The 26498-nt window shown below is 44.2% G+C and overlaps 1 protein-coding gene across 8 annotated transcripts in view; it reads right to left on the minus strand.

Annotated features, from left to right (window-relative positions):
* The window catches only part of FAM168A (family with sequence similarity 168 member A), a 199548-nt gene that overhangs the window by 22557 nt on the left and 150493 nt on the right, over window positions 1–26498 (minus strand). For all 8 annotated transcript variants that reach the window (XM_069808660.1, XM_069808654.1, XM_069808659.1 and 5 more), the window contains one exon: window positions 1288–1368. In XM_069808660.1, the coding sequence (XP_069664761.1) occupies window positions 1288–1368 (81 nt within the window). The remainder of the gene's footprint in view (window positions 1–1287; window positions 1369–26498) is intronic.

The raw sequence follows: 26498 nt of genomic DNA on the forward strand, positions 1-26498 counted from the left end.
CATGGCTAATGGAGGAACTCAAACGAGAAGTGGCTCTGTGGGTGATAAGGGGAAGCCTCCTTCCAGTGAGATGAGCAGAAGGAACAAGGGAGATGCTTTTGGAAAGGTAAGAGGTGAAGAGGACAGACATTGTTGGCTGAGCTATAAGAGCAATAAGGCTCTGGACACCAAGAATGAATGGAGTGGGTGTTGTTTCTGTCAATAAGGACAAGTAGCCTGTGCTAGATATGAGTAAGAGGGAGGCAAAGAGGGGGATAGCATGGTTAAAGCAGTGGACTGGGAAAATTATTTTCGTACCAGCTCTCTGGAAGGATGGGGAAGAACTTGCCAAGATTTGAGACAGCAAAGAGAGCAGAGCTCCAGGGTAGGGGCTGAGCTACAGAGGATGAACGCGTTACCCATCAGCCTGGATGGTAGGATGGTTCAGAGGAGAGGCAAAGGAGGATGCAAAAGAGCATGTGGCTTCAAGTAAGGTTTCCCGGAGATAGATGGGGAGTAGTGGAGAAGGGAATAAAGGACGGAGCTTGGCTGAGCTTTCATGGAAAGCTGGAAGAGGTGGATGACAAATACATCCCAATGGACACACTGCAGCAGAGGTAGAAAACAAGTGGGCAAACTGGGAAAACTAAGGGAAAACAAGATTTTATGGAGGAGAGTGCAGCTGGTACTGTCAATGATAACCAGTACACCAAGGCTCAGGCAGAATTGTTCCTGAGTTTGGCTGAGTAGAGCTTGCTGCATCTTTGGAAGAGCCATTTTAGGGCGGTGTGAAGGGCAGGAGCTGGACAGAAGACACTAGGACAGACCCAGAGTCCGTCAGTGCCACAGGAAAGCAGGGGATGGTAAAGACACGGCACGGGAGATCCAGACACCAAACAGGACACGGTTGCTGATGTTTCTGCATCTATGACATGGAAGGAGGAGAGAGGGATAAGCAGGGGGAAGGGGAAGGCAATCTTGGCGAGATAGCATGCGGTATTCAGAAAATATTAGAAGCCATCAATGTGCAGGTATCACAGCAATGAGGATTGTAAAATTCCTGGGATTAGTATTAAGATATAATTCATGGCTCAAAAGTACTTTGCAACATAGACAAATATTCACAATGGTGGGCATGAAGTTAATGGCAGAGTTAGGAAGGGAAGAGCTTAATACAGGCCCCTTGCCTGGGAAGTATTTGCTGACAAGCACATGGAAACTGCTGGGTTTTGTACACTGAGCAGCAAAAGGTAAATCCTCTTGTATGTTTCAACATGCCTGATCTCTTCTCCATACACAGATTTTTACCTGGGGCATAGCCGGGGCTGCTGGTTGGATACATGTTTGGGTTGTAGGCTGGGGCAGCGGTGGGATAGCCCGTCGGATAACCTGCAATGAGAAAAAAAGAGAAATTATGCTTTTGTCAACAGGGAGAGAGAAAAGGACAGCATCCCTGGGAAGCAATAAACAACCTGTGTGAGCAAAGAGGCCAGCGGCACAGCTGAGAGGTAAAGCACAGATGTATTCTCAGTTGGCCAGGGTACAGGAAGGACTGTGAATGCGCTCTATAGATTTACATGTGACATCATCAGTATTTCATCTTTATTCCTCTAGAAAACAAGGACGATAACCAGAATGCAGAATGCAGGAATGTTCACTGTGCTCTGAAGAAAACTACCAAGAAAATACACACACTGAATGCAGAACTCAGCTACAAAAAAACCACCAGCGCTGCAGTATTTGAAAGGTTTTCCTTGGCTGCTTTCAGCCATCATAGCTTGATCATCGTACCACTTTTTGCGTTGTAACAGCAGAGCTCAGCACCCAGCCCAAGTCCTCGGTGCTCAGCACTTCCATTAACCAGAGCTTCTTGCTAAAGGGAAGGTAGAGACATTGCATGAAAACATGCCAGCCCTTATATTCACTCATGGCTGCACAACTGCCATCCCTGGGAGGGACCCAATTACCTGCCAGGCCACCTGGAAGGAACACGCATGGCAGCTTGTACCCTTTGAAGCCGCATGAGGTTTTAATGGGCACTTTAGAAAAGGTTGCAGAGCATCTTCAATTTTCATCATCTTCACTCAGATCGGTCACAGGGAGTTCAGGGGAAATAATCTAAACAGTCAGCTACATGGAGGCTTGGAAATCACCGTACGCTGCAGACCCAACTCCCTGTGTGCACCCACACACAGTGCAGATGTCTTGCACCAAACTCTTACTTCATTAGAAGTTCTTGTCCTCTACAAAGACCACAGACGACAACCTCCGCACCTTGGTCCCCTCTGTTTTTGCTTTTGTTTACTGCCCTACTTCCATTTCTTGGAAGTCTTCCTGACTGAAAACAGTAACACTCGAGTAACTCCATCCTTTCTTACATGCTCCTGCGTAAATCCCTCTGACAGACCGAATGGGACATGTTAATCTTCCTTTGCTGGCGGAGAGTTTGGCTTTGGCTTTGCTGTGCTTCACGGCCATGGCCACCGCCCCGGTTTATCTGTGCATCTCGTTGGCCATCGTCCCAGAGCAGAGCCAACCCAACGGCAGACAAAATAACCCTTGGAGAGTCTTTCTACGCCAAGCTCCACTGACACTGTCCGCTGGTTGCCAGCAAAGGCTGGAAGAGGTAATTAGCAGTCGATTCACACCCCATCTTTTTTTTTTTTTTTTTTTGCTTTATTAAATAAAATTGAGTGTGGGCCTTTCCTCTCCCTTTCTGAGCAGTAAGACAAACACATCGCAATCGCTTCCTCCTATGCCCCAAAGCTCACTGCTCTTTGACTATGTGCAGATTTCTAAAACCTGGCACCCGTTACACAGCTGACTACTGCGGCAAAATTTTGAGGTTCATTTGAATAAATCTAATTCAACAATCATGACCACTGTACTGGAATAAATGACTGTATGTTCTACCCTCTCATTTTCATCAGTGATATATTTGGCTTCTAAATCAGGTTAATTAAAAATTGCTGTAGTTAATGTTGGATAAGCAGCAGTTTAACAGATTTTATTTTTTTTTTTTAGGCTACATAAAACTATGTTGTCATCATACTCAGGAATATATACAGCCTTTTAGCAATCAAGAAGCTCCTCGGAAAGTTATTTGCAGATCCAGTGATTGCAAGCAGAACATTAATGATGAAGATCTTAAATCAGAAATATGCTTGCCTACTCTCTGCTTCATTAGAAGATAACAATTTCTTTCCCAGTATATTCATCGCTCCAGGGTCCTCCTATTATCTGCTCGAGCTCAATGATCCCGCTTTGCCTCCTGACTAATCTGGCTAGGGGTGTTAAACGAACTCCAGCTCACTTCTTGACCACACCAAGCATATTTTCCCTATAATTCTCTCAATCGTGTTTCTACATGGGGTTTTACCTCCTCAGCACACAGTTTAGTAGCTGATGGCTGTGTGTGCGTGCCATGGTGTTGGGAAGTCCCTTGCTCATCAACTAAGGATGAGATCTAGATGATAGCCTTTTGGGGCACCAAGGGGTTCTTCTGGTCTTTGCTGCTGGTTAATCCCCCCCAAGTAAGTCTTGAATCCCATGAACTGCTGCAGTAGTCCTTAATAATAGTCCTTAAGTAATAGTTCTTAAATCAACAACCATGAAAAACATAGTTCTGTGTGGCTACATGCAGCAAAAGTTTAATCTGTGCCCTCCGAGATATCACCAGCAGACACACACTACCATATTCAGCAAAAAAACCTTCTCTTTTACTCGGACCAGAATTTTCAACATTAGGTTTACAGGCGAAAAACAAGCCTGAAATAAATCAGACCACTTTCAGACCACAGGAAAACTGTGGCTTTGGGTAAGCTTTTCCATGCAGCCCATTATTGAAAGACTTCACAGTTATTTCAGGCAGATGGAGACAACCATATATTTAGGTCTTCTTTCTTTTTTGGGGGGTTTAACTTATGCTTGGTAGGACTGCGTCTTGCTTACTGTGGTATCTTTTGTTGTTCTGAAAGAAAGTTATGGCCATTTTCAGAATAATTTCATTTCAGATAAATACCGTTTCTATCAAGGAAGCTTTAATAGCTTCGGATGCGAAAAGATGCAGCCAGCCCTGCTCTACTCTATCTTCCACTCTGATCTCATAAACTTTGATAAGTGCTGACCTCCAGCAAGAAAACTTGTCCCTTCTATTTCAAGGGGAAACGGAGATGGGAAAGGTACAGGAAAATTAATGTGGTTTGCTCCTTTTTTGGACATACTAAAAGATAAGAAAGTAGTAGAATCTGGGGCAATTTGTGCCAGGGGAAACATGCTTGAAAATTCCCAGCACTCAAAACCCACTGGGTTTAAAAATACATGAGACGGTTTTATACCTTATTGGTTTTTGAGCCGTTAGGATTTATTTTGTTGGATCTTCTTCATCCCCCAAATGACCACAAACAAGCTTCCTCAGGAAAGCAAAAGCTGCAATCCCCATGATGGTCCCCATGTCTTACATCCCCTAGGGTAGAAGACAAAGCCTGGATCTAACGACCAGGGATGAGCTCAGGAGAGGTGGCAGCACCAAAGCATCTGGCATCCTGCTCTGATTTTGCCCCTGGATACCCTAAGAGATCTCCAGTAAATCCCTGTCCCTCCTGCTGACCCTGCTCCCCTCCTACCACATCTGTCTTGCTTCTTCACCTTGAATCAAAAATAACAGCAAGTGGGCCAAACCCACTTGTTTTATGTTGAGTGCTGCTAATCTTCATGGGCTTCCTGCTGGAGACATGAAAAAGTCAGGGACAGAAAGAAAATATCCTTTACTTTCTACTTGTACAGATCTGCACATGATGGGACCCTGTCTCTGCTGGGGCTTGGAGCCTTATTACAGCAATGATACAGAAGGAAAGAAAAATGAGATGAAAACATATTGAACAAAATTTATTAGAGTCCTCACAGAAGAAATCAAAAGTTGTTTTCTTGCTTTATTTTAATTTAATATCATCTCCACAATCAATAGGAGTAGGAAAGCCAGTGTTCATTTAATGTTCTCCCCAAGGAAAATATACAGCACTCCAACTCGGAGAAGCACTAACTGAACTGCTTTAAAAATTACGACTCAATAACTGGCTGTGCAAAGTGAAGAGCACACAGGGCTGCATCAAGTAGGTATTTTAAAGCTGTCTTTAATTTTTCATGTATTTCTAAATGTTTCTATACCATTATTTCCAGCTCTGCTCACCCCTGTCCTCTTTGGTGCAATGCTGCTTTTGATTACTGGCTTTTAGGCTACGAGTCCCAGCTACCCACCCCCTCTTTTTAACATGCACACCTTTAGGAGATGCACTAGTAAAGGTGTTAATGAAATAATTCTAGAAAGAGTGGCATACAGAGCCTTCAAATGTGTTTAACCACCAGCTTTGCTTAGCCCAGGCTCCTTCGTGATTATACTCAGAACACCCATAATAAAGCAGTTAGCTTAAATTTCTAGCTATATATATTTTACTGCCTACATGGAAGACAGATGCGTGTGCAACTGTACACACAAGCTCACCGCAGACCGCTTCTGCACGAGACAAGAAATGGTTGGATGGGGCATTTAAGACAGCTCTTTCCATTCTGGCAGCCTTCTGGGATAGCTTATTCCTGGTCTCGAGGTACCGAGCTCCTATGCGGATGCTGTGGTTGTTCTGTACGTCAGTAGACAAAAAATGCTGAATTACTGGGGAGAAATGAGAGGGCAGGAGAAAAAACCACAGAGATGTCAGCAGGCAAAGGGCTGCCCTCGCAGGAAAGGTTAGCTGCAGGGTGGGGAGGATTAAAGAATTGAACAGGCAGCAATAGAGGGGAAGGGTATATTTGGGCTCATTCAAGGATTGGATTTGTTATATTCTCTTAATTCGCTTCGGCATCTGAAATTCAGGGCGCTCATACCCAGCCCCAGGTGCAAACCAGCTCCAGCTCATCCTTCCCACCAGTCACTGGAAAAAACCTTGCGACACCCTGTAGGTTGGCACCACCAGGCTCCATAGGACCATGCACAAGGGACAAAGTGACATTAAAACCCCATGACAAAGGCACCTGTGGCAAGTTTTAGAGATGAAGTCCCAATTCAAAGGTCTCCTCCTCATTTGTCTGCTTCCTCTAAAGTAAACTTCAGCATACACTGCCCATCCTCACTGTAAATGAGCAACCTGCATCCACAGAATCACAGAATGGTTTGGGTTGGAAGGGACCTTCAAAGATCATCTAGTCCAACCCCCTGCCATGGGCAGGGACTTCTTCAATGAGATCAGGTTGCTCAAAGCTCCATCCAACCTGGCCTTGAACATTTCCAGGTATGGGGCATCCACAGCTTCTCTGGGCAACCTGTTCCGATGTCTCACCACCCTCATCATAAAGAATTTCTTCCTTACGTCCAATCTAAACCTACCCTCCTTCAGTTTAAAACTATTACCCCTTGTCCTGTCACTGCAGGCCTTGGTAAAAAGCCTCCCTCCATCTTTCTTAGAGCCACCTTTATATATTAAAAGGCTGCAATAAGGTCTCCCCAGAGCCTTCTCTTCTCCAGGCTGAACAACCCCAACTCTTTCAGCCTGTCCTCATAGCAGAGGTGTTCCAGCCCTCTGATCATTTTTGTGTCCCTCCTCCGGACCCGCTCCAACAGGTCCCTGTCTCTCCTGTGCTGAGGACCCCAGAGCTGGACGCAGAACTGCAGGTGGGGTCTCACCCGATTGGAGCAGAGGGGCAGAATCCCCTCCCTCAACCTGCTGGCCACGCTGCTGGTGATGCAGCCCGGGAGATGACTGGATTCCTGGGCTGCGAGCGCACATTGCCAACTCATGTCCAGTTTTCATCTACCAGTATCCCCAAGGCCTTCTCCTTTATCGCCCAACCTGTATGGATACCGGGGGTTGCCCCGACCCATGTGCAGGACCTTGCACTTGGCCTTGTTGAACTTCATGAGGTTCACCTGGGCCCACTCCTCAAGCCTGTCCAGGTCCCTCTGGATGGCATCACTTCCCTCTAGCCTACCACTCCAATCCAGATTTGAAAAAATGGAGTGAATTTACAAAAAGACAAAACTGCAGATGCATTATTATGATACCCTTTGATAGTGAAGAACCTCCTTAGGTTAACCAGCATCTTAGCCAGGCTGCGAGCCTGCCTCTGTAAGCTTTAGGTCTGATCCTGGAGCTTCAGAGACACCAACATGTGTTATCAAGCAGAGATTAGGCCACATTTCCCCCCAGATTTCATTCATGTTTCTAATTGTGTCACCTACCGTGCATATTTCTTACACCCATCTCACACAGCCTTCTGAAGGCACACTATAAACCTTGATATATGGTAAGATTCATGCCCTCTTGTCCTCCTGTTTCTGGATATGGGCTCTCCTCTGTGTACAAACATCACAAAAGCCATGTCCAAGAGACAGTGGGGTGCTCAGGAACCACTGTGGACTTCAGGGGACCTTCCCTGGGGCTCTGCCACTCACTTCTCCCCTCCAGCCCTGCTGAAATGGAAAAACAACCCCGTTGTCCACACACCCAAGGCACACAGACGTTAAAAAGTGGAGCAGACAGAGCACTTCAGAGTACTTAGAAAAGGAATCAATACAGTGATCTGAACCTGTCATGCTGAACTGGTCTGGTCATCCCATACCAAAGTCCTTCTCAAAAGGTGCTTGCTGGTTTTGAGCAGCCCAAACTCCACACGTTCACCCAGGGTTTGGCATGTGCCAGCAGCATCTACCATAATCCATCCACTCACAATTTCACGCCACATATGGGTGAGCTTCTGGCTCCAGATCACAAGCAAAATTGTCAGGAGCATCTAAATAAGATACCAGTCAATGCAGCACTGAAAGTCCACAAGTGCTAGGTCTCTGCAGGACTTAGGTACTCCTGAAACTCTTGAAAAAGAACTTGCTTCTCTTTGGCTAGAGAGCCCAGGTGGTTTGGTCCGTACTTCAGATCTTCCACCAGTGATTAGGTAAATGAATTGTCACTTACAACACTGATTTCCAAAATGTGCCATTTAATTTTTCAAGAATAGTTTCTGTTGGCCATTATCTGATTAGGATTTAAATTGCTACCAGCAGCCTAAATTAATTTACAAGACAAAATATTCTCCTTATTCCTTTTTCCTAGCAAGTCTCGAGGAGTGATACAATCCTAATAGCGGCCATATCACAGGGATTTTTACAGGGACAGATAATAAAGTCCCTTATCTAACTGCAGGACAAGGCACTATAAAACCAACCACACTTCAACTCGTTGAACAACTGCCACCAAGGACTCCAGCTCACCGTCGCTCAGACACTTGCTGCATTATCCCAAGGGGTCCTTAACTACCAACATTCAACGGACTAAAAAGCCGGGCAGCCACACAAAACTGTTCATATTGTGTCATTTGTTGCTCCAAGGTGGATAAATTCAAGGGACCATTTTACTAATTCTCCCCTTTTAAACCCCTAAACCACTGTATGCCAGTTTGTTTCTGCTGAGCGATAGCTATGAAGCTGCAACAGCTCAAGGAACATTTTGTCTTTATGATCACCTCTTCAGGTCAGCCCTATGAAGCCAAAGTATTTTCACCTGCAAAATACTTTCATGTTGTATTTTAAGCCCATCTACCATTTCTCATTCTTTATTGCCTAGACCTCAGAAACTCTTCAAAAATATTATTTATGAGTACCTTCTCAGGACAGAAATGTGACAATCTTCAGGTCTTCAATTTCACACCACTGTAAATCCATTCCCTCTAGACTGATTGGGAATTTATTCTTGCAAAAAGTCACATTCTGTGACATGAATGTGCAAATTTGGTAGTTGAGGAATTACCCCAGAGCTGAGAAACTGAAGAGCAGACACCGTATAGGCTTCCTGGAGTAGCTCCACCAAAGCCTCCACCAGCCAGACTTGCAGCAACGCTCTTGAACGTTGATTGCCGGTAGCAATGACACCAGAAAGAATGAGCCTAATTATCACTGGGGGGCACAGAGAAAATAGCTGAGAAAGACATCTGGGAACTAATTCTGCATTGGAAATCAAGCCTCCAGGGATGAAGAGCTACAGCATTTCGGAAATGACATGCAGCATAAATTTAAACAAACCTTGCTCCCCCATGGCATGAGCCTTTCTCCATCCAGAAGGCTGTCTTTTCAGTCCACCTTGCTCCTCACACAGCCGCAGAGCTTGGGGCTTGGGCCATGAATCTCCTCCTGCCTTTTGGGGAGCTGTCCCCCAGGGAATATCCCTCGGTGTATGGGAGGTAGGGAGGTGACCTCTGAATGGCTTCTTACAGAGGGCATTTTATACAGCTTTCCTGTTCAATGGGAACTATTTAAAACATTACTTACTTATATCAAAGATTAATTGCTCCAGATTTATCCCACCTAAGTTAGGTGTGTAGCTGCCTTGATACAACACTGTTGCCTACCTGGTACACAGCAGGTATTCCTGCCACATCACTTCAGATGTTCACGGCCAGCCTGTTCATCCCCTTCCATAAGCCATGACCCAACACTACCAGGCTGCTCTTTTTATGGGTCCAGCTGCCTTGGTGGGCACGGGGGCTGCACCAAGGTCAGCGGAGAGCAACGCTTCTAAGACCAAGCACCTGATTTACCAGCCAGGAGCCCTCTGTCACAAGTGACTTACAGACTAAGGGCTCTTAGGATGCTACAGGTACGAAGACTGTCAGTGTGTTTTAAGACGTTACCGTCCTTCAGCTAGAACTCGGGTCAAACTCAGTCCTAAAACATCAAGACACATCTCATCCATTAGACTTCACTTACCCCCAGCTTAATTCGGCCTCATGCATTTTAAAAGGCAAATCTATTCTACTGGAACTCCTTTTATAGCTCAAAATGTACATTCCCCAATTCACAGACTTTTCCAAATCAAATTTAAGTCTAGAAGCAGTCTCCAACTCAGGAGGACAGAGCTGAAACCCTCCTAAACTGATTTCTATTTTGTTTTATGCTTAACACTTTAAATTATATGAATCTGAGTAAATCCTGTTTTGCCAGCTCACAAATGCAACTACAGCAGGAAGGATGGCATAAGCTTTTCTTTCTTCCCTAATCAAGCAGAACCATTTAACAGTAGAATCAGGCACAGCGATTGCACGCACTTCCATGTCAAGCTCTACCCAAACTTCTCCCGCGTGCTGCTCCTTTGCCATCACAAAGGATGAGCATCCAGATCTGCAAATGCACCTTGATGCTGCAGGGAGCCCAGAGGCTGGGCCAGGTTTCCTTTTACACTAATCATCCCACATTACTGCTGGTATCCCATCACTCACTCGCCACCTTGCCATGAAACTATTCCAGCCCACTCATGCTAAATAGATGTAAAAATAGAGGAAAAGCTGAAAGCAAGGGTGGAACCGTTCTGCAGAGCAAGTTAATGGATGGTGGAGAATCCAGCATTTCTGAAGTCTCTGAGGATAATAAATACATTCATTCCCATGAAAAACTGCCACCCCCTTATTACTGTTTCAAGCCTCATCAGCCCAAGAGTAGAGTAGTCAAATGAACATGTATTCAGCAGACAGAGCAACTGTTTTAAAAAAAGATTTGCTCTAGCATTTGACAACCTGCTTGCTTTCCTGGAGACCTTTTACAGTTGGTTCTTTTTTCACCCGAAAGGTCCTTTTCCTTATATAAGCAGCAACTTATTTTTTGCTCGTTACCTCTGGCCATGCAAAACCAATCTTCATGTGGACTGTAAAGGCACCCACAGCTTTGCTGGTGCTGTTGTTTCCCATTTTTAAACCTGATGTCCATACAGACCAGCAGCTGCTGACGCTGAGTTGCCTTCAGCGTGCCAGGGAATTAAGAGACTTTACAAGACCAAAAAGATATTAAGAAAATGACAGAAGCACTGTTTTGTGCATACTTTGCCTTCATTTTCTCTTGCTCAGAGAAAACTTGCTTTCAGACCATTTTTTAAGGTTCAGTATGGTTGCAAGCTGTTGGCCCAAAGAGGTGATTCCCATTTCCATTCTTATTTCAGTTCCATCTCAGTTTTACTTCCCACCTATGTCCAGAAGAAACCTCCCAGGCCTTATGGTAGCTTTCTGGGTTCAGGATGCATTTATATGAGCAAAACTCATCTTGAAAACTAGGAGCAACTGTCCAAAAATATTAGGGAGATAGTTTGATTATTTAAGGCACATATTATAAATAAACCATAGTGACAGAACTTGACAGACTGTCAATCAATATAACTTCTGGGCAAGAGACATGTGTCATATCCTTTCCTATGTTGAGACAAGTCTCTATGGGAAAGAAGTTCTAGAAAACTGTTTAAGTCACACAATATGAATGCTCCCTGCAATTATTTACTTCATTCTATATTTGACTAATCCAAAGCAAGATATGAACAGCCTCTAATGGTAAAATAAAATTGTTTGTTGCTCCAAAGAAAGCATAAGCCCGAGATAAAGAAGCCATTACAGTTTTTCTTAAACACTGAACTGTGGCCCCACCTTATCCGATAATGTTCCCCAGAGAAATATTTAGCTGGAAGGATTAAAATAAATTATGATAGCAGAAGACTGCTAAACTTGAAGTAGACCAAGTAGTATTCCTCCTATTCTCCCTAAGATAAGCCCTGAAGAATAATGATTTTCATTCTTCCTCAAAGGAATCCCAGTTGTGGAGAGAACCAGCTTGCCATCAGTCTGCAGCTAAAGCCAGACATCCACATCAACGCTGGGTAAGCACTAATATGCCTGCCCAGAGCCAAGTAGAAAAGACTTATGAGGCCAGGGTTGCTGGGAGAGGACAGATCTTTTATTAGAGAAGCTGACATAACTGCAAAAAAAGGGAAACTTTTTCAGGCACAAAAGTCCATCTGCAGCTCGCTCTCAGGAGAACTTGTCATCATTTAGTTCCTTGCGCAGAAGACCAGGCAGTGCGGGAAAAGCAAGTTTCGGAAGTAAATGCTGATAGTCCCTGCAGCGCTTTAGCCCTGACGGGCTCTGGATGTAAGCAAGAGGACAGACCATGCTGCCAGAACAGCAGGAGCTGTACCGTACCATCACATAATCAAGCACACCCTTGCAGAAGATGGTACTGGGGAAGAGCAAGAGGTAAACATACCAAGGAAAGGCCCATTGCTGGAGAGCAAGCTGAATTGAGAAGGTTATTATTTATCAATAAGCTGAGCTGAGCACAAACACTGGGAGATATTGCTTGATCACTAATAATTTGTTCAAATGACAACCGTTGCTGAGGTTACAGCTGGGCTTCAGGAAGGGCCTCATCAGCTTAATGAAGGACATTAACCTACCAGCAGCTGATGACTGTATTGCTGTCCTAGACCTGCTTGTAAACCTTTCCTCTTCTGAATCACCTACCAGAGGATTAACACAAGGCATGAGTGTGCATTGCCAAGACCTGAATAGCTTTGGTAGGATCATCCCTGGTCCTTGTGGAGATCCCGCAGCAGTGATGTGATGGACAAAATGGGCTTTCCCTCTGAGAAGCTGTGCATAAGTTCAATTTAAAATGTAATGCCTGTTTCCTCCCCAGGAAAATTATCTCAGTAAACAGTGTTTCTCTTGCTCAGGCAAACAAAACTGTTCCTATATTCTTCCATAGGACATATAAAAGATGGCTGTCAGGCCCTCAGATTAGTTGTAGGGACAGCGCATGGACCAAGAATGAAAAAGTCAAGGACTCTGCAAAACCTCCTTCCTAAAGCAGAGCCAGTAGCACTGGGTTGTGTTGTAGGCTGCACAAGAGTCAGCCACAAAGAGATGAACCACCTGGCACAGTCAAGGTAGAAGAAATACTGATACTGCTGTCGGCCAGGTCGTGCCAAACCCCCTCCCTGTAGAACTGCTCTCTTGGGATGCGATCGGTAATAGATGCTCTGCTGTAAAAGAGGATGCTACTGGTAAAAGTGTCACTGTTTAGTAGCCAACGTGAGAAGCATAAAGCCAAACTGCAGGTGTGTAAAAGGCAAATAGCAGCTTTTTATAGCTATGAACATTAAGACTCACAGAAATGAAGAAAATTTCTGCACAGAGAACACCAGAACTTGGATGAGGACCTGAGATCCCAGACTGATGGTGTACCTGATGCCCAGCACTTCTTAACCTCTCAGCCAAGGTAGCACGAAAAGCCGAAACAGGGCAAAGCAGATCCCATCCCAAGTCTCTTACCATGATGAGGCACAACAAATTCTTACTCAACTGACATGAGGTGTGGGTGATAGAGATTGGGACAACACATACCAGCAGCTGTATTGGATCAAACTAAAGGTCTGTCTAGTCCAGTGCCCTGCCTCTGACAGGGGCCAAAACCACTCCTAGGATGTCTGAGGAAGAGAGTAGGAAACATAAATGTTTATGAATTCCCTCCAATACACTCCCAGCCTACAGCCGTTTACAGTTTGGGGAGTTCCTATGCTAGATACTATTTTCACCACATTTATTATTTATTATTCATTATTCATTATTTATTATTTCTCTCTTAGTGGGTTTCTTTTCCATGGTCTTATCAAGTCTTCCCTTTCAGCCTTGGATCTCCACAGCCCAAATACTTGTTGAAGAAACTCCATCTTTGGTTTGTTGCAAACATTTATTTCACTTTCCTTCATTTGATGACTCCTAGTTTTTGTACTACAGAAATGGAGAATGACTTATTTTTAGGGACCGTGTCACCCATGGCTCTATTGACCTCTCTCATATTCCCCTTGGTTGTGTCTTTCTTAGGCTGAAACTTTCCAGGTTACTCAGTCGCTCCCCTTACGGAAGCCTTTCCAGACCCTTATTTGCCCCCATTGTCCTTCTCTGTACCTTTTCCAGCTCTCCTAAAGCCTTTCTGAGATGGGGGCCAAAACCACGCAGAATGTTCCAGAGCTGGGTGAACCAGGGAGATGCCCAGAGCTGTACTGGCAAGCTCTGGTCTTCAACTCCTTTCCCGATTAATTCCTACTGTAATATTTGCCTTTTTGGACAGGTGCTGAGCATTGAGCTGATGTTTTCATGGCACTGGCTGTCATGGTCCAGGACCCTCCTCCTGAGTGGGAATGGTCAGCTCAGACCCCAGCATTTTACATGTGAGATTAAGACTCCTTTTCCTCACATGCATGACTTCACATTCACCTATACTGAATTTCATCTTTATGCAAGTCTCACAAGAGGCTACTGCAAACCTTCACACTCAGCCCTCATCTTCTATTGGCCTGATTAATTTAAAATTAGCACTCCTCAGCACTCCTTCCCTTTCCCTGGTCACTTCTGAAAGTGCTGAACAAACCTAGCTCCCACCGACCTCTGCCAAATGCCAGGACCCCTTCACGAGAAAAGCCTGTTACTTACTCCAACCCCCTCTTTTTATCTTTTAATAAATTACTTATCCTGGCAAGGACCTTCTCTTTCCTCCCATGATGCTTAGTTTCTCTACAGATCTTTGCTGAGGGACCTTGTGGAACCCCTTGGAAATGCCACCTCCTTCCTGCGGGGGCTTGCTGACATCCTTGGAGAATGGCAGTAGGTTTGTGAGGTTTTGGCACATACTGTCCTAGGACTAAGCTACTTCTTTCCTTCTTAATCTTTGTTATTTTCAAAATCTTTACTTCAAAAGACAGTGAAATATGTTCTCTTCTGCAGAGTAATGAGGATGAAGCACAACTACTTCATCAGGCCCTTAACTCAGCCGATATCTTAAATTTAAAGGAAAATAGAGTGACTGTTCCTCTTCCTGCTCACAGTGACTATACATAGCTCATTTTTCATCCTGTCCAGAGGCTTTTTCCTCTGTCTTTCCTTGAATATTGTAGAAAGCATCTTCTGGGGCTGTTATAACATTTAGAAGGTCAGCAAGGGTGTACAGCAGGTGAGGATATGCCACAGCAGGGCATCTGAGATGGCAGCTGAACTGATCCAGAATGACAAACTAAAGGGAGGTTACAGTCACAGAAGTGACGGGGTTGCCTTTTTTTTCTGAAGAAGTCTACTTTCCCGTGTGTACTCAGTCAGATCTGGTTACTTCACCAGCAGAAGTCGCCTTCTGCTCTCACTGGCTTATAGATGTGACGTGGTTCAGGGAAAGTGAGCTGGAGCCTTGCTCAATTCATGTATCTTTAATGGAATAATTACTTACATTCTTAATACTGAATCTGCATTTCTTTCTCTGAACTGAAACCTGCACTGAAGTGCAGAGGTTGGAAGGAAAAAAAGCTGCAGTAAACTGAAATTTGGGGAGATGTATGTGAAGAGAAGGAAGATGAGGACATCATGTTTCTGGTGCTGTTTCTCTACCTTCAAGTGAAAGTTGCCTGGTGCAACTCTGACACAGAGAAGGCTCCACCGTGGTGAATTTTAAGCATCGGATCCTCCTTGAGATCCTTCCCTAACCAAGGAGGAGACAGAGCATCCTTCTGGCCCCAGAGACATCCCTTCTCCTCCAGCAACCTGGGAGTCCAACCCACGAACACCCGCAAGTCGCTCCAGTTTCATACATGATGCTACCGAAGCCCAAATGCTTTTCAATCATGAATTCACCATCTCCCTGCAATCTTGCAGAGGACGAGGCAAGCCTCACGCTTTCAGAAGCTGGCGCTCCCGATCCCCTTCTGCTCTGGCAGAGTTTCTATGGCAACTCTAGACGGGTCTTGAAGGGAGGATTTCTGGTAGGCTCTTTCTGGAGGAGTTTGTAATGTAGATGCAGGCAGGCATAAGAGCAAGCCTGCACTCTCCGTGCCCTCAGGTTATAGGTTATGGCAGGGTATTTACAATAACTGCTCAGAAAACAGCCCTTTGTGATTTCCAAAATGCACTTGTTCATCTGACTAATTTTCAATTCAGCCTTTTCAGCTCTGCTCCCAAGCCAGGAGGAAAAAAAAAAATCATTTCAAGCCTTGGCCTTTTGCTCCAGATGTAAGTTTTGCTCCATGACAAACAGCCCAGTGTGTGCAAGACCTCCGTCCTTCCAGACGGAAAATGAATCAGCTTCAGTGTGCATCTCTGATGCCTTTTTAGACTTTGGAATTGGGAATTTGCTCCTGTTTCATATCTATCGTAATTCCTTTCTTCTGCCCGGTTGGCATTTACGACAACTGGGTCCAAAATATTCCTTGTTTCAATGACAGCAGCATCTGGATCTGGAAAGGGCTTCCCGTGCGCTAGATACCTGCAGACGCGTCAAAAATCGGTCTGTTCCCACAACTTTGCAATGTGAAGAAATGGTTGAAAAGGCTGGAAGAAGGAAGGGAAATCCCAGTTTCAAAGCCAGAGATGCTGACACGCCGAGGAACAAGCTAGCTTGCCACGAGTCACCCAGAAACTTCAAGCTGAGTGGAAGATGACCCTGTTTTGTCTGTTTGGCACAAGACTATCCTCCCACTTCATTTGTCATCACTCAGTGTTGTAGAGACACAGTTTGAATGTTTTCTGGGACAAGTTGCCGTTTTCTGATAGGAGGGGTTGTCGCTACAGACCTCATGGGACTAGCACTGCATGAATTGAGGAGTTAAACTTGAGTAATAGGTGTCAGAAAGGCTTTTACAGACTGTTAGTTTTACAGGACAAACAGCAAGGCATTTGCTTGGAAAAGAAGTGATGGCAGAAAGCTCCTCACCTGGCCACACATTACTTTTAGTTTTTCTTATTCAAGATGCTTGAATTTAATTTGCCAGTGTTGGACCTACCTTAAAAACGGTATTCCAGGTGTGCTGCCAAAGCCAGGTCCTCAGCGCTGCTGGTTTGGCATACCCTGGGCATCCCCAGAGCATGATCAAGGATTAACGCAACAAAAACTGCCCAGTAATTAAGTCTCTTTTATAGCACAAGCGTTGTCCTGCTTCCTATCTCTGCTTTTTACACTCCATATTCTCCTCTGACATTGGCAGCGTCCTCCTGATTTCACCAGAGCTAGTCTTGATTCACACCCTTAAACAAGATCTCTGGGGACACTGAATTTCCTATTTCAGCTAATTCTAGTAATAGGCAATTCCAGGATGACCACAACAATGTTACAGAATCAAATTATTGCCCAAAAGGGCCAGTTTTAAAGGATGGACCCAGCAGTTTTCATTTGCAAGGGTTAACAAAGATAAAAATTCAAAATTATATAATATTTGGGGTTGCAAGAATAGGCCCAGTTTGAGTTAAGCTCAGGAAGACCAAGGATTTAGGGATCACAGCATCCTTAATTTGGATATTGAATTTTAAAATGCTAATTAACTTTAAAATGTCCATACGGTATTTTGGACATTTTGGACTTAGACCAGCGAAGTGAATTGCTCTCAAATACATTAGCTTTAGACAAACACAGCAGCAGATGGAGCACACACAGAATATTAACAAAACCAGTTTTTGGGTGTTAAAAGGCTTAATGGGTCTCTCGCATGTATTTGGGCCAGGAGATTAGATTCAAATTGTGCTTGGGGGAAGCTGAGAATACATAATATTTGAACTGGCAAAACTCCACAGCAGTGTTTAAAAAAAGGCTCTAGTGAAAATAAAATCTAATTTCACCAGCTCGAAAGTGGAAAGGTTCTCTTGGAAAGAGAGGAGAAATACAGTGATCTGACAAAGACCCCTTATCCCGAGATCTTTATTATTCATCTTCCAGCCAAGAGCAGGGATGAGATCCCCTGACACCGGACCAGACCCTAGAGAAACCCACAGCAGATGCAGCTCCTGCCCAACCCACCGAAAGCCAGGGAGGAAGAGCAACAGCACTGAAATCATGGGGTTATGCAGTATTTACTACTTCTGGTTCATAAACTGAATTTTTCAATCTCGTTACTTGATAAAGAAGTGTATATAAACCATGTTCTTGCCCTATAATCCCTCTCCTAAAAAAAAGAAAGTCATTTTGGGAAATGTTTTCATTAGAGATATGTTTTTGCACCAGCTGTTCTGGTAGAACTTCTCTTCAGAAAGCTTTAGAAGAAAAAAAAATATGAAAAAGCAAATAAAAATCCCTCCCCCCATCTTGTAAGTATTTTATTCCTTACAAACAGACTTCTGCCCAGAAGAAACTACAAATGTATTAAAAACCACAGCTGAGGGGTGACAGCCCCGGTATGTTTTAGCACAGTACAATTTTCATTTGCTTGCCATAAAACAATGATTTCTATGATGGTTCAACTTGGCAAAGCAATTACAGCTAATTAAGTAGATTACATTTTATGGTTGAGGTGCATTCTCCTGGCTGCTCAAGCAGATGTGATAAATTTGTGGCAGCTCCTCTTTTGCTTGTTTTTGACATGGGGAAGCAGTCAGGCTTGTTTAAAAAAAATCCCAAGACTCGCGTGATATTACACAGGCGCAATATTTTATGTGGATAAGCGGGGGATGTCTATGACTCTTGGGATGGATGGCAGATGTAGAGCCATGGAGGAGGACAGAAGGACGTTCTCCAGCATCATGCCCCAAACCCGTGACCTTGGCCAACATGGCTGGGAGAAGCTATCTGACAAACTGAAAGCTCATGGAAAACCTCCAGCGCTCACTTGCTGGGATCTAATCACTGGATCGGCAGTTCCCGTACCTGCATGCCAGAATGGCCCCACCGCTCGGAAAGGAGCCGGGCACTTATCGTGCTTCTCCCTTCCACCGCTGCCAACAAAGCGCTAGAGGAAGCTCGAGTGGATGGCTGACATGAGAGACTAAAGGTACAAGGAAAGATAGAACACAAAATGCCCTGTATGTGATTTATCAGCTGGAGATGCAGAGGAGGAAAGCGCCAACAGCACTTTCCAATTCACCCAGGCGGCCGTAGGACTGTAGGTGGGCTGCAGACCACCAAAAGCTATGGCATTAAATCAGTCCTGCCCATCCACGTGGAAGAACAGGAGGGATTTTAGTAACATATCTTGAAATATTTATAACGTTAGATACATAACAAACTCTCCTAAAATGCATAATATATGTGTGGGCGCTGCAGAGGTGGTGGATGTGTATTCATGATGCACGCAAGCCCAACTGCTCAAACCAAAAAGACAGCAAGCACGTATTAAGCAAATAAGTATTGTGGCTACGCTGTCACACGCTGTTCACATTTTTGCAGGCCTTTGACACACAAGCCCAAATCTCAAAGGATCAAAAGTAGTCCCCAGTGTCCAGATTTAATTAGGTATAACTTCCTTCCCCCTCTATGTGTCTTGAGTTAGACTAAAAGCTCACTGAAGACAGACGGTATTTTCATATTTCATAAAGCAGCGTGTATAGATCCAGCACACCAAACCTAAGGATCCCATTCCCATCCCAACTGGGTTTTACAGACAGGATTTCTTCATGATTTAAAGCTGAAACACAGTTCTTCAGGATCAGGGTCCCTCCTTAGTGACAGAACAGGTCACCCAGAGAAGTTGTGGATGCCCCATCACTGGAAGTGTTCAGGATGAGGCTGGATGGAGCTTTGAGCAACCTGATCTAGTGGAAGATGCCCCTGCCCATGGGAGAGGCCCCTTTCAACCCAAACCATTCTGTGATGGCTCAGGAACATAAGGCACCTCTCTGCAGATGGGAGGAAATCAGAAAAGGATCTCAACAGCAATTCCCAACGTGTTCATCCCAATGTCCCAATGCAGCTGGTTTTCCTCTCAGTTTCCTACAACCACTTACAACAGAGCAAACAGAGCTTTACCAGAGAAGAAATACCAGAACGCATGAAATATTTAAACCTGCGGACTTAGGTTTTCAGAAAAGGTACAAAACCATAATAAGGATCATTGCCGTGTTCCCCCATTAAATCATCCTGCCTAAGGCATCGCTTTCCCCCTACAAACCCAAGGCTTGCTGCAGCCAACCCCCCATCATTTCCTCTGCCCCAGGAGGTGGCTCCCAATGTGAAGACAAGGTCCTTGGCTCACTCTATGCCCCCTAATTTTAGAAGGGCAGACAGCTGTGTTGTGTTTAGGGAAGATTTTGTGGCTTTAACATCCTTAAAGGATTTGGAGATTTTATGCTGCGCTCCTAACTATTCTCTCAAGAATTAAATCCAGAAGTCAACTTCTCGGCAAAAACGTAGGGGACTTTGCAAATCCGTAATGAGTCATCGTGCCGCAGGTAGTGAGGCTGGCTTAAAAATAACACATCCACCAGCGTGTCTGGGAAACGGAAAAAAGAGTCACCAGTTCCCTCCAGGAATAGCAAATTATAGTAATGGACTGGGATGAAAAAGGGAAGGAAAAAAAAGAAAACCTCAGAAGTTGGAGGAGCGAAAGGCATTATGTCGAGCAAAATAAAAATCAGGTGCTTCACATCAGCCTCCTCCTGTACTGTGAGCTGCTGAGTAGATAAATTAGCTTAAAAAAAGGAAGACAACTAGTTATGGTTTGGGATTCAAAATAGCAGCATGCTTCAGTTTTACCAGCAGAACCTGAGGGCTTTAAATGAAGAGCATAGATAAGGAGAGGAAAGAGCCGTCCAGAGAAATCTCTCAGATGGTATTAAAAATTGTTACCAAAAAAGCCAACAGTAGAAAACAGCCATTAATTCATCACACCAAAATATACTTCTAAGAGATAATTTGAGGCACTTGAAACTGAAAAAATAGCAATATATCTGCACACTTATGAATTTTTCCTACACTAGTTCATGTGGGAAAGGTCTCTTTCCGACAAAATGCCCAAAGCGTGATTGCTTTCACACATGTCCCTGCCCACACCTCTGTCTTGGTGAGGACCATCCCAAACCGCGGATTTGGTTGATAGACTGTGGTCCATCATCGCTGACTCTGCAAGCTACGAAGCACTGCAAAACCATCCTTCTGCTCTGGAGCACCAAGGACATCATGATGAAGCCATACTTGAGGGTCCTGCGCAAGGACAAGGTCACCCTTGCTCTGGGTTGACTTTTCCTTGCAGACATGCCCAGAGCTGCACGTACTTGTGTAATGTTGAGGGGTTTAAGAAATGTATTACCATGTCTACATTGGTTTTGATGTACACTTGTAAAATTCTGTATATCCTTCAACAGAGGTTATGTAAGGCAACATAATGAAGTACCCAAAACTCATGGCAGGCTTCTGCTTTGTCTTTTGCGTATGTATGTTAATGGGAACAGCTGAGAAATGAAGGATCAGCTGAGGTTGTCTCTAAACTTAAAAAAAAAAAAAGAAAAAAAAAAGCTGAAATGCAACAAGTATGTATTTATCCTGACATGTTTTCTCAATATCAACATTACCAGCACAGCACACAGTCTTTCACCAAAGGTTTAGCAGGCAATGGTGCTACGTTCTCCTTAGATCTCCTGAAATCCTCCTCTGCCTGGATTTCTGCCTCCCACTCCATCTCAGCACGCCAGAGACCTCCCATTATCCACAAAGCCCTGGTCTACTTCCAAGCAGGGCAAGTATAAACAGTATATATTTTATTGGATATGGTTGTTTTTAAAGCTATATGCGAAGTATATATTTAAATTATTCTAAAGCCTCAGCAATATAAAATACTAAGGCGATCCTTCTTCATCTCTGTAATCTCTTTATGGGTTCACACATTGCAAAAAGGCACTAGGCTGGATGGAGCAGAGGTGTAGGCTTGAGATGTGGTATCGGGTCATTGTAGTATTTGGCAGTGATGGTACTAGCATGGAGGGATGGGACAAGGTACGACAGTCACCAAAAAATGATGGACACCAGGGAAAGAAGTTCCTCCTCAAGTGGGTGCAAGGGAGCAGAGAAATGGGTTAATGGTGATCAGTTCCTGAAGAACTGAAGACGTCAAGAGTCCTCAAAAAGCAAGACTGCCCCAATGGGACTAACACAATTTGCAAGAGGGTCCAGTTGTGTGGGATAACCTTTCTCCAGTTTGGACACGTTCCCTGCTTGATGTATTTTTGGAGGGATCAGCAGCAGAGACTCAAAGGGGCCAGCAGGTTGGAGGACTGTGGCCAGAGCAGGTCTGTCTGGGGGATCTGTGCTCCATATAGGACATTGTGAGGACCTGTTAATCATTTCATTTTCACTTCAGCTTTAAAAGATGCAAGATACTCAATATCCACCTATAAAAAATAAATATGCATCAAGCTAGAAACTCCTTTTATAAGGGATGCAATTTCTTTTCACATGGTTGGAAACTGCATATTAAAAATACCTTCATGCTAAATTATTTCCCCTGCAATATTTTTTTAAGCATTATACAACGCAGTTCCTAGCTTTTCAGCAGATTTTTCAAGGGACTTACTACAGGAATGATATTTTGAATTAGCATTCTTTTAATCAGCATAGCTGAAATCAGCCTCCTAGTTACCAAATTAATTAAGTCAACAAAAAAGTCCAAGTTTGCAGAGTTCCTTCAAACCCAAAGGGACATTTCTTCATTAAGTTAAAACTCACCAGAAATGATGAACCATTTTAGCAGCATCAGCTGAAACAAAACCCAAGACCCATCACCCGTGGGCCTGCCCATGTGCTTGTGTGTGATGGCAAAGAAGGTCTCTGAGGAAGCATTTCCATGCACATCATGCCCTAAAGAAATTAGCAACCAGATTCCCTGCGGGAATCTGATTTTATCCAACTGACTTGAGACGGAGCATCCTTACAGAACACTTTTTAGAGATTTTGCTCCTTCTTTTAAACACAAGCAAGTACCAATTCCAGGTCACTTGGCAAACATCAAGTGGGTCACACGCAGAGGCTGTTCTCAGTGTACGGTGACATCTCAGGTGTCCTTGCTGGTATGAGCAGACTACAGTTCAGTCAAATAACCACCAGGCACCTGGTCAGCCGGTGCTCTTACAGTCCTGTTCAATACTAATGAACTTCTGTAGATTACAAGTATAAAATCAATGCATTACAATTAATTTATACTGAGTCATTGTCTTGCAGTATCTCCTTGCAGCAAGCAATTGTAGGGAAAACCACAACTGAATGATAGCTTGATTTTCTAGGTAAAACCCTAACATGTAATACTCATCCCCCATCTCCTCATGTCACCCATGAGTCAAATCTAAACTTTTGTCCCAGAATAAAATAAAATTAGATCTTAAAACACCGAGCAAAGCTCTGAGATCCAAAATATAGCCGAAGTTAAGAGGAGCCCTACCATTGCTATCAATAACTGGGCTTTCTGCCCAGCCATCAGCCTGCTTGACCTTAGACTGGTACAACTGACCTCATATCAAAAGCCAAGTGGTGAACCCTTCAGTGGTCAGGCTGTTACCAAACATACACATTCCTGCCACCAGCATCCACTGGGAGCTGTCGCCATACAGGCACTTCCCACAAGTGCACTTAGGGTTTGTGTCGACCTCAGATGCAGCACTGCTTCAAAATACTCACTGAGAATAAATCTGGTGACACTCAACACCTTCCCTCTACTGCAGCCTCTTGATGCCTCAGGGAAATGAGAAGTTACTGGGGCCTGCATGAACATATCTATGGGTCCATCCAAAAAAATCCAGTCTTTCAGGTGTAAAAATAATGGTGGAATGAAAATTCCCCAAACTGAAAGTTTGTTATTCCTCCATACTCTAAATATCGAGTTTAACAAACAATGAAATTGCCAACCAAATCACCCATCCAGGAGTTTTAGGACTATAAAAGATGCCGAGGACTCTGAGGATACTTTTCAAAAATGAAAGGACCAATAGCAAAGAAATTCAGAAATATAACAAGAATGGAAAGACCCGCTTTTAGCATCTCATTTCTAGTAAAACAAACTAATGAGACCTCTATTAGAAGTAAGGAAGTTTCTAAATTTATGTTGGAAGCATTTCAGGAAATGTATTTTAGTTGTGAAATTTCACCTCGAAGCTCCATGTTTCATTGCAAGCACATGTGAGTCTTCATTGTTTGTTTACAAAGCAGCTGCTCATGAACTCCAAAGTCACTTATACTCCTATGTGCAAGCTCAAACCAATGGAAGCAAATCCTAGGGTGAGCAGGCTCACAGCTAGAATAATTAGGAAATTAATAATCTGGTTTTCCTCATGGAAAAGTGACAGAAATGCTCTAAAACCCAAGGAGGTGCAATAGAAAAAATTATGGACAAATGCTGACCACATTAATAGGAGATAAATCTCAGCCAGGGCATCCATCTCAAGACAGACCACAGTAAGACATCTCTCTGCAAGAAGACAAAAGAGCTGGATTCAGTCCCATGTGCTCACCTCCCTCTGACCTCCAACAAAAATGAAAGGTGAATTCTGGCTTGTGCCTCATCCCAAATCAGGGTTTACACCTTCCTTTTGTGACTGTTTCCCTGGAGAGGATCCTCCATCCTCTTTGTTTCCTGCTTGGGATCTGGAAGTCAAAATATCAGCACATCAGTGAGGCATCGGGATCGCCAGTGGTCTGGCTTCTTTGCAGACTCTTACTTTGGGGATCAATGTTTTGCCTGGTTTCGCTGGCAGTGGGTGCTTCAACACCTTGCTTTTGTAAAAATGAAGAGCAGGGCTCCTCGGCCCCTTCCACAACCCATGCTCTGGTTTCTCGTGCAGAATGCTCAGCTGCGCTTTTTGTTTTACCTTCTCAGAAATTAAGCACAAAGAGGGACGTTACAGCATCTATATGTGTGCATGCTGGAAATGAGGAAAATGATAAACAATTCCATGTCCAGCACATGCATCTCTAACATACGTGAGAGGCAAAAGGGGATCTCAAAGGCCAGTCGTAATGGACACAGAGAGGAGAACAGTTGTCAGAGACATAGTTCAGAGAATCACAGGATGCTTTGGGTTGGAAGGGACCTTTGAACATCATCTAGTCCAACCCCCTGCCATGGGCAGGGACACCTTCAACCAGACCAGGTTGCTCACAGCCCTGTCCAACCTGGCCTTGAACACTGCCAGGGATGGGGCAGCCACAGCTTCTCTGGGCAACCTGTGCCAGTGTCTCACCACCCTCATCTTAAAACATTTCCTTATGTCCAGCCTAAACCTGCCCTCTTTCAGTTTAAAGCCACTGCCCATTGTTCTGTCACTACAGGCCTCGGTAAAAAGTCTCTTTCCATCTTTCTTAGAAGCTCCTTTTATATGTCTAAAGGCTGCAATAAGGTCTCCCCGGTGCCTTCTCTTCTTCAGGGTGAACAACCCCAACTCTCTCAGCCTTTCCTCACAGCAGAGGTGTTCCAGCCTTCTGACCATATTTGGTGAAAGTCCAAAACCTACATCCTTAGTGAACGAACAAATTCAGAGGCAAATTTAAAATATAAAGGAAAGAAAACAGGGGAGATTCTATGTCAAGCAAAGGCAGACAGAAGAGCTCCCCGAGTCCCTGAAGCACCAGTCCCAAGCCTGGCTACAGCACAGAACACTTAGAAAATTTTACATCAATAGAAGACAGAATTAGCCAATATTTTAACCCAGAATTCACACCTGTGCTTTGTGAACTGGTGCTGTTCACCGTAAGGTTGCCTCACGTTTGAAGTGAGCTCAAGCAAACGTGGTACTTAAGGTACAGTCCTTTTTTAGAGGTGATGGAAGGTATCTGCCCCCCTGAGCTTCCTACCGGGTACCTGGAGAGCGGAGCGGTTCCCTGCTTAGGTGTCGTGAGAAGGAACTGAGAGCAAAAAGACCATCCGTGACCTCAGGAGACATCCTCATTGCCAACTATTTGATTCTCACATGAGTATCAGCTATACAGCAGGAGAAACCTCCGGTAGGTCCCACCATCCCTCAGGTGACAGAAATTATGACCAAGCGATTTTAGCAAATAAACCACAGAAAAGCTGAAGAACCCCAAGGCCTTGGCAATCCCACCTTAGGAAAAATTTCTTCCTTTCCTCAGATCCTCCACAAGATCTAATGATCCCTTTAGCTTTTCCACTGTTCTTCCACAGAAGAAAGGCAGAGGGAAAGGGCTGAACAAATTCCTACCTGCCCTTCTACCCCCACGCCACTAACATTTTGTTTTAGTTCTGCCAGAGCTTGGCATTTTCTCAGTATATCAAGATGGATCCATCACAGATGGGCAAAGGGGTTAAAACAGTGGTATTAACTGTAATCTGAAATCTTCCATCTGAGAATACAGACAATTGAAAATAAAGATTAACATTTTTTCTCTTAAAAAACAGAGACAGACTTTTAAAAACACAGAGCTACTCTGGATTCGCTTCTCGGGATGATAGAAATGGTGTTCAAGAACCAGCTGTGTGAAGTGCGGTCCTGGGCACAAGAAAGTTGCCACCTGGGCTGAATAAAACTGCAGCTGAATCCATTTCAAGCAGCTCTTCCATCCTGCAGAACCCATTAACTTCTGGATTTCCTGAACTTGCTGCTGATGTTTTTCCCTTAAGAGTCAGCTGTGGCCTTGAAATGGAGGAAGGGAACCTAAGAGGTGCTAAGAGCTATTCATCTGCCAATTTTATATGTATGCTTGTATGTATTTTTGTATTTTTGGCAGTGCTAGACTACTTCCTACATTGTCCAACTTGGTTTTAAACAGCCAGAGCTCACACCAACACCTTTTCTGGAGACTAGTTCTTATTGCTGTTATGACACCTTTTGCCTTTGGGTGGTAGGACCTGCACATCCAGCACACCCTGGGATCAAGGGGATCTGAAGTTATTCTGGGGGGAAAGGGAAGATGAACATCTATTTTATCAGCACACGTGTGCAAACTAAGCGGTGTTGCAGTACCAGACTTATTCAAAATT

Source organism: Haliaeetus albicilla, chromosome 20 (assembly GCF_947461875.1).
Source record: "Haliaeetus albicilla chromosome 20, bHalAlb1.1, whole genome shotgun sequence".
NCBI classification, from domain to species: Eukaryota; Metazoa; Chordata; class Aves; order Accipitriformes; family Accipitridae; genus Haliaeetus; species Haliaeetus albicilla.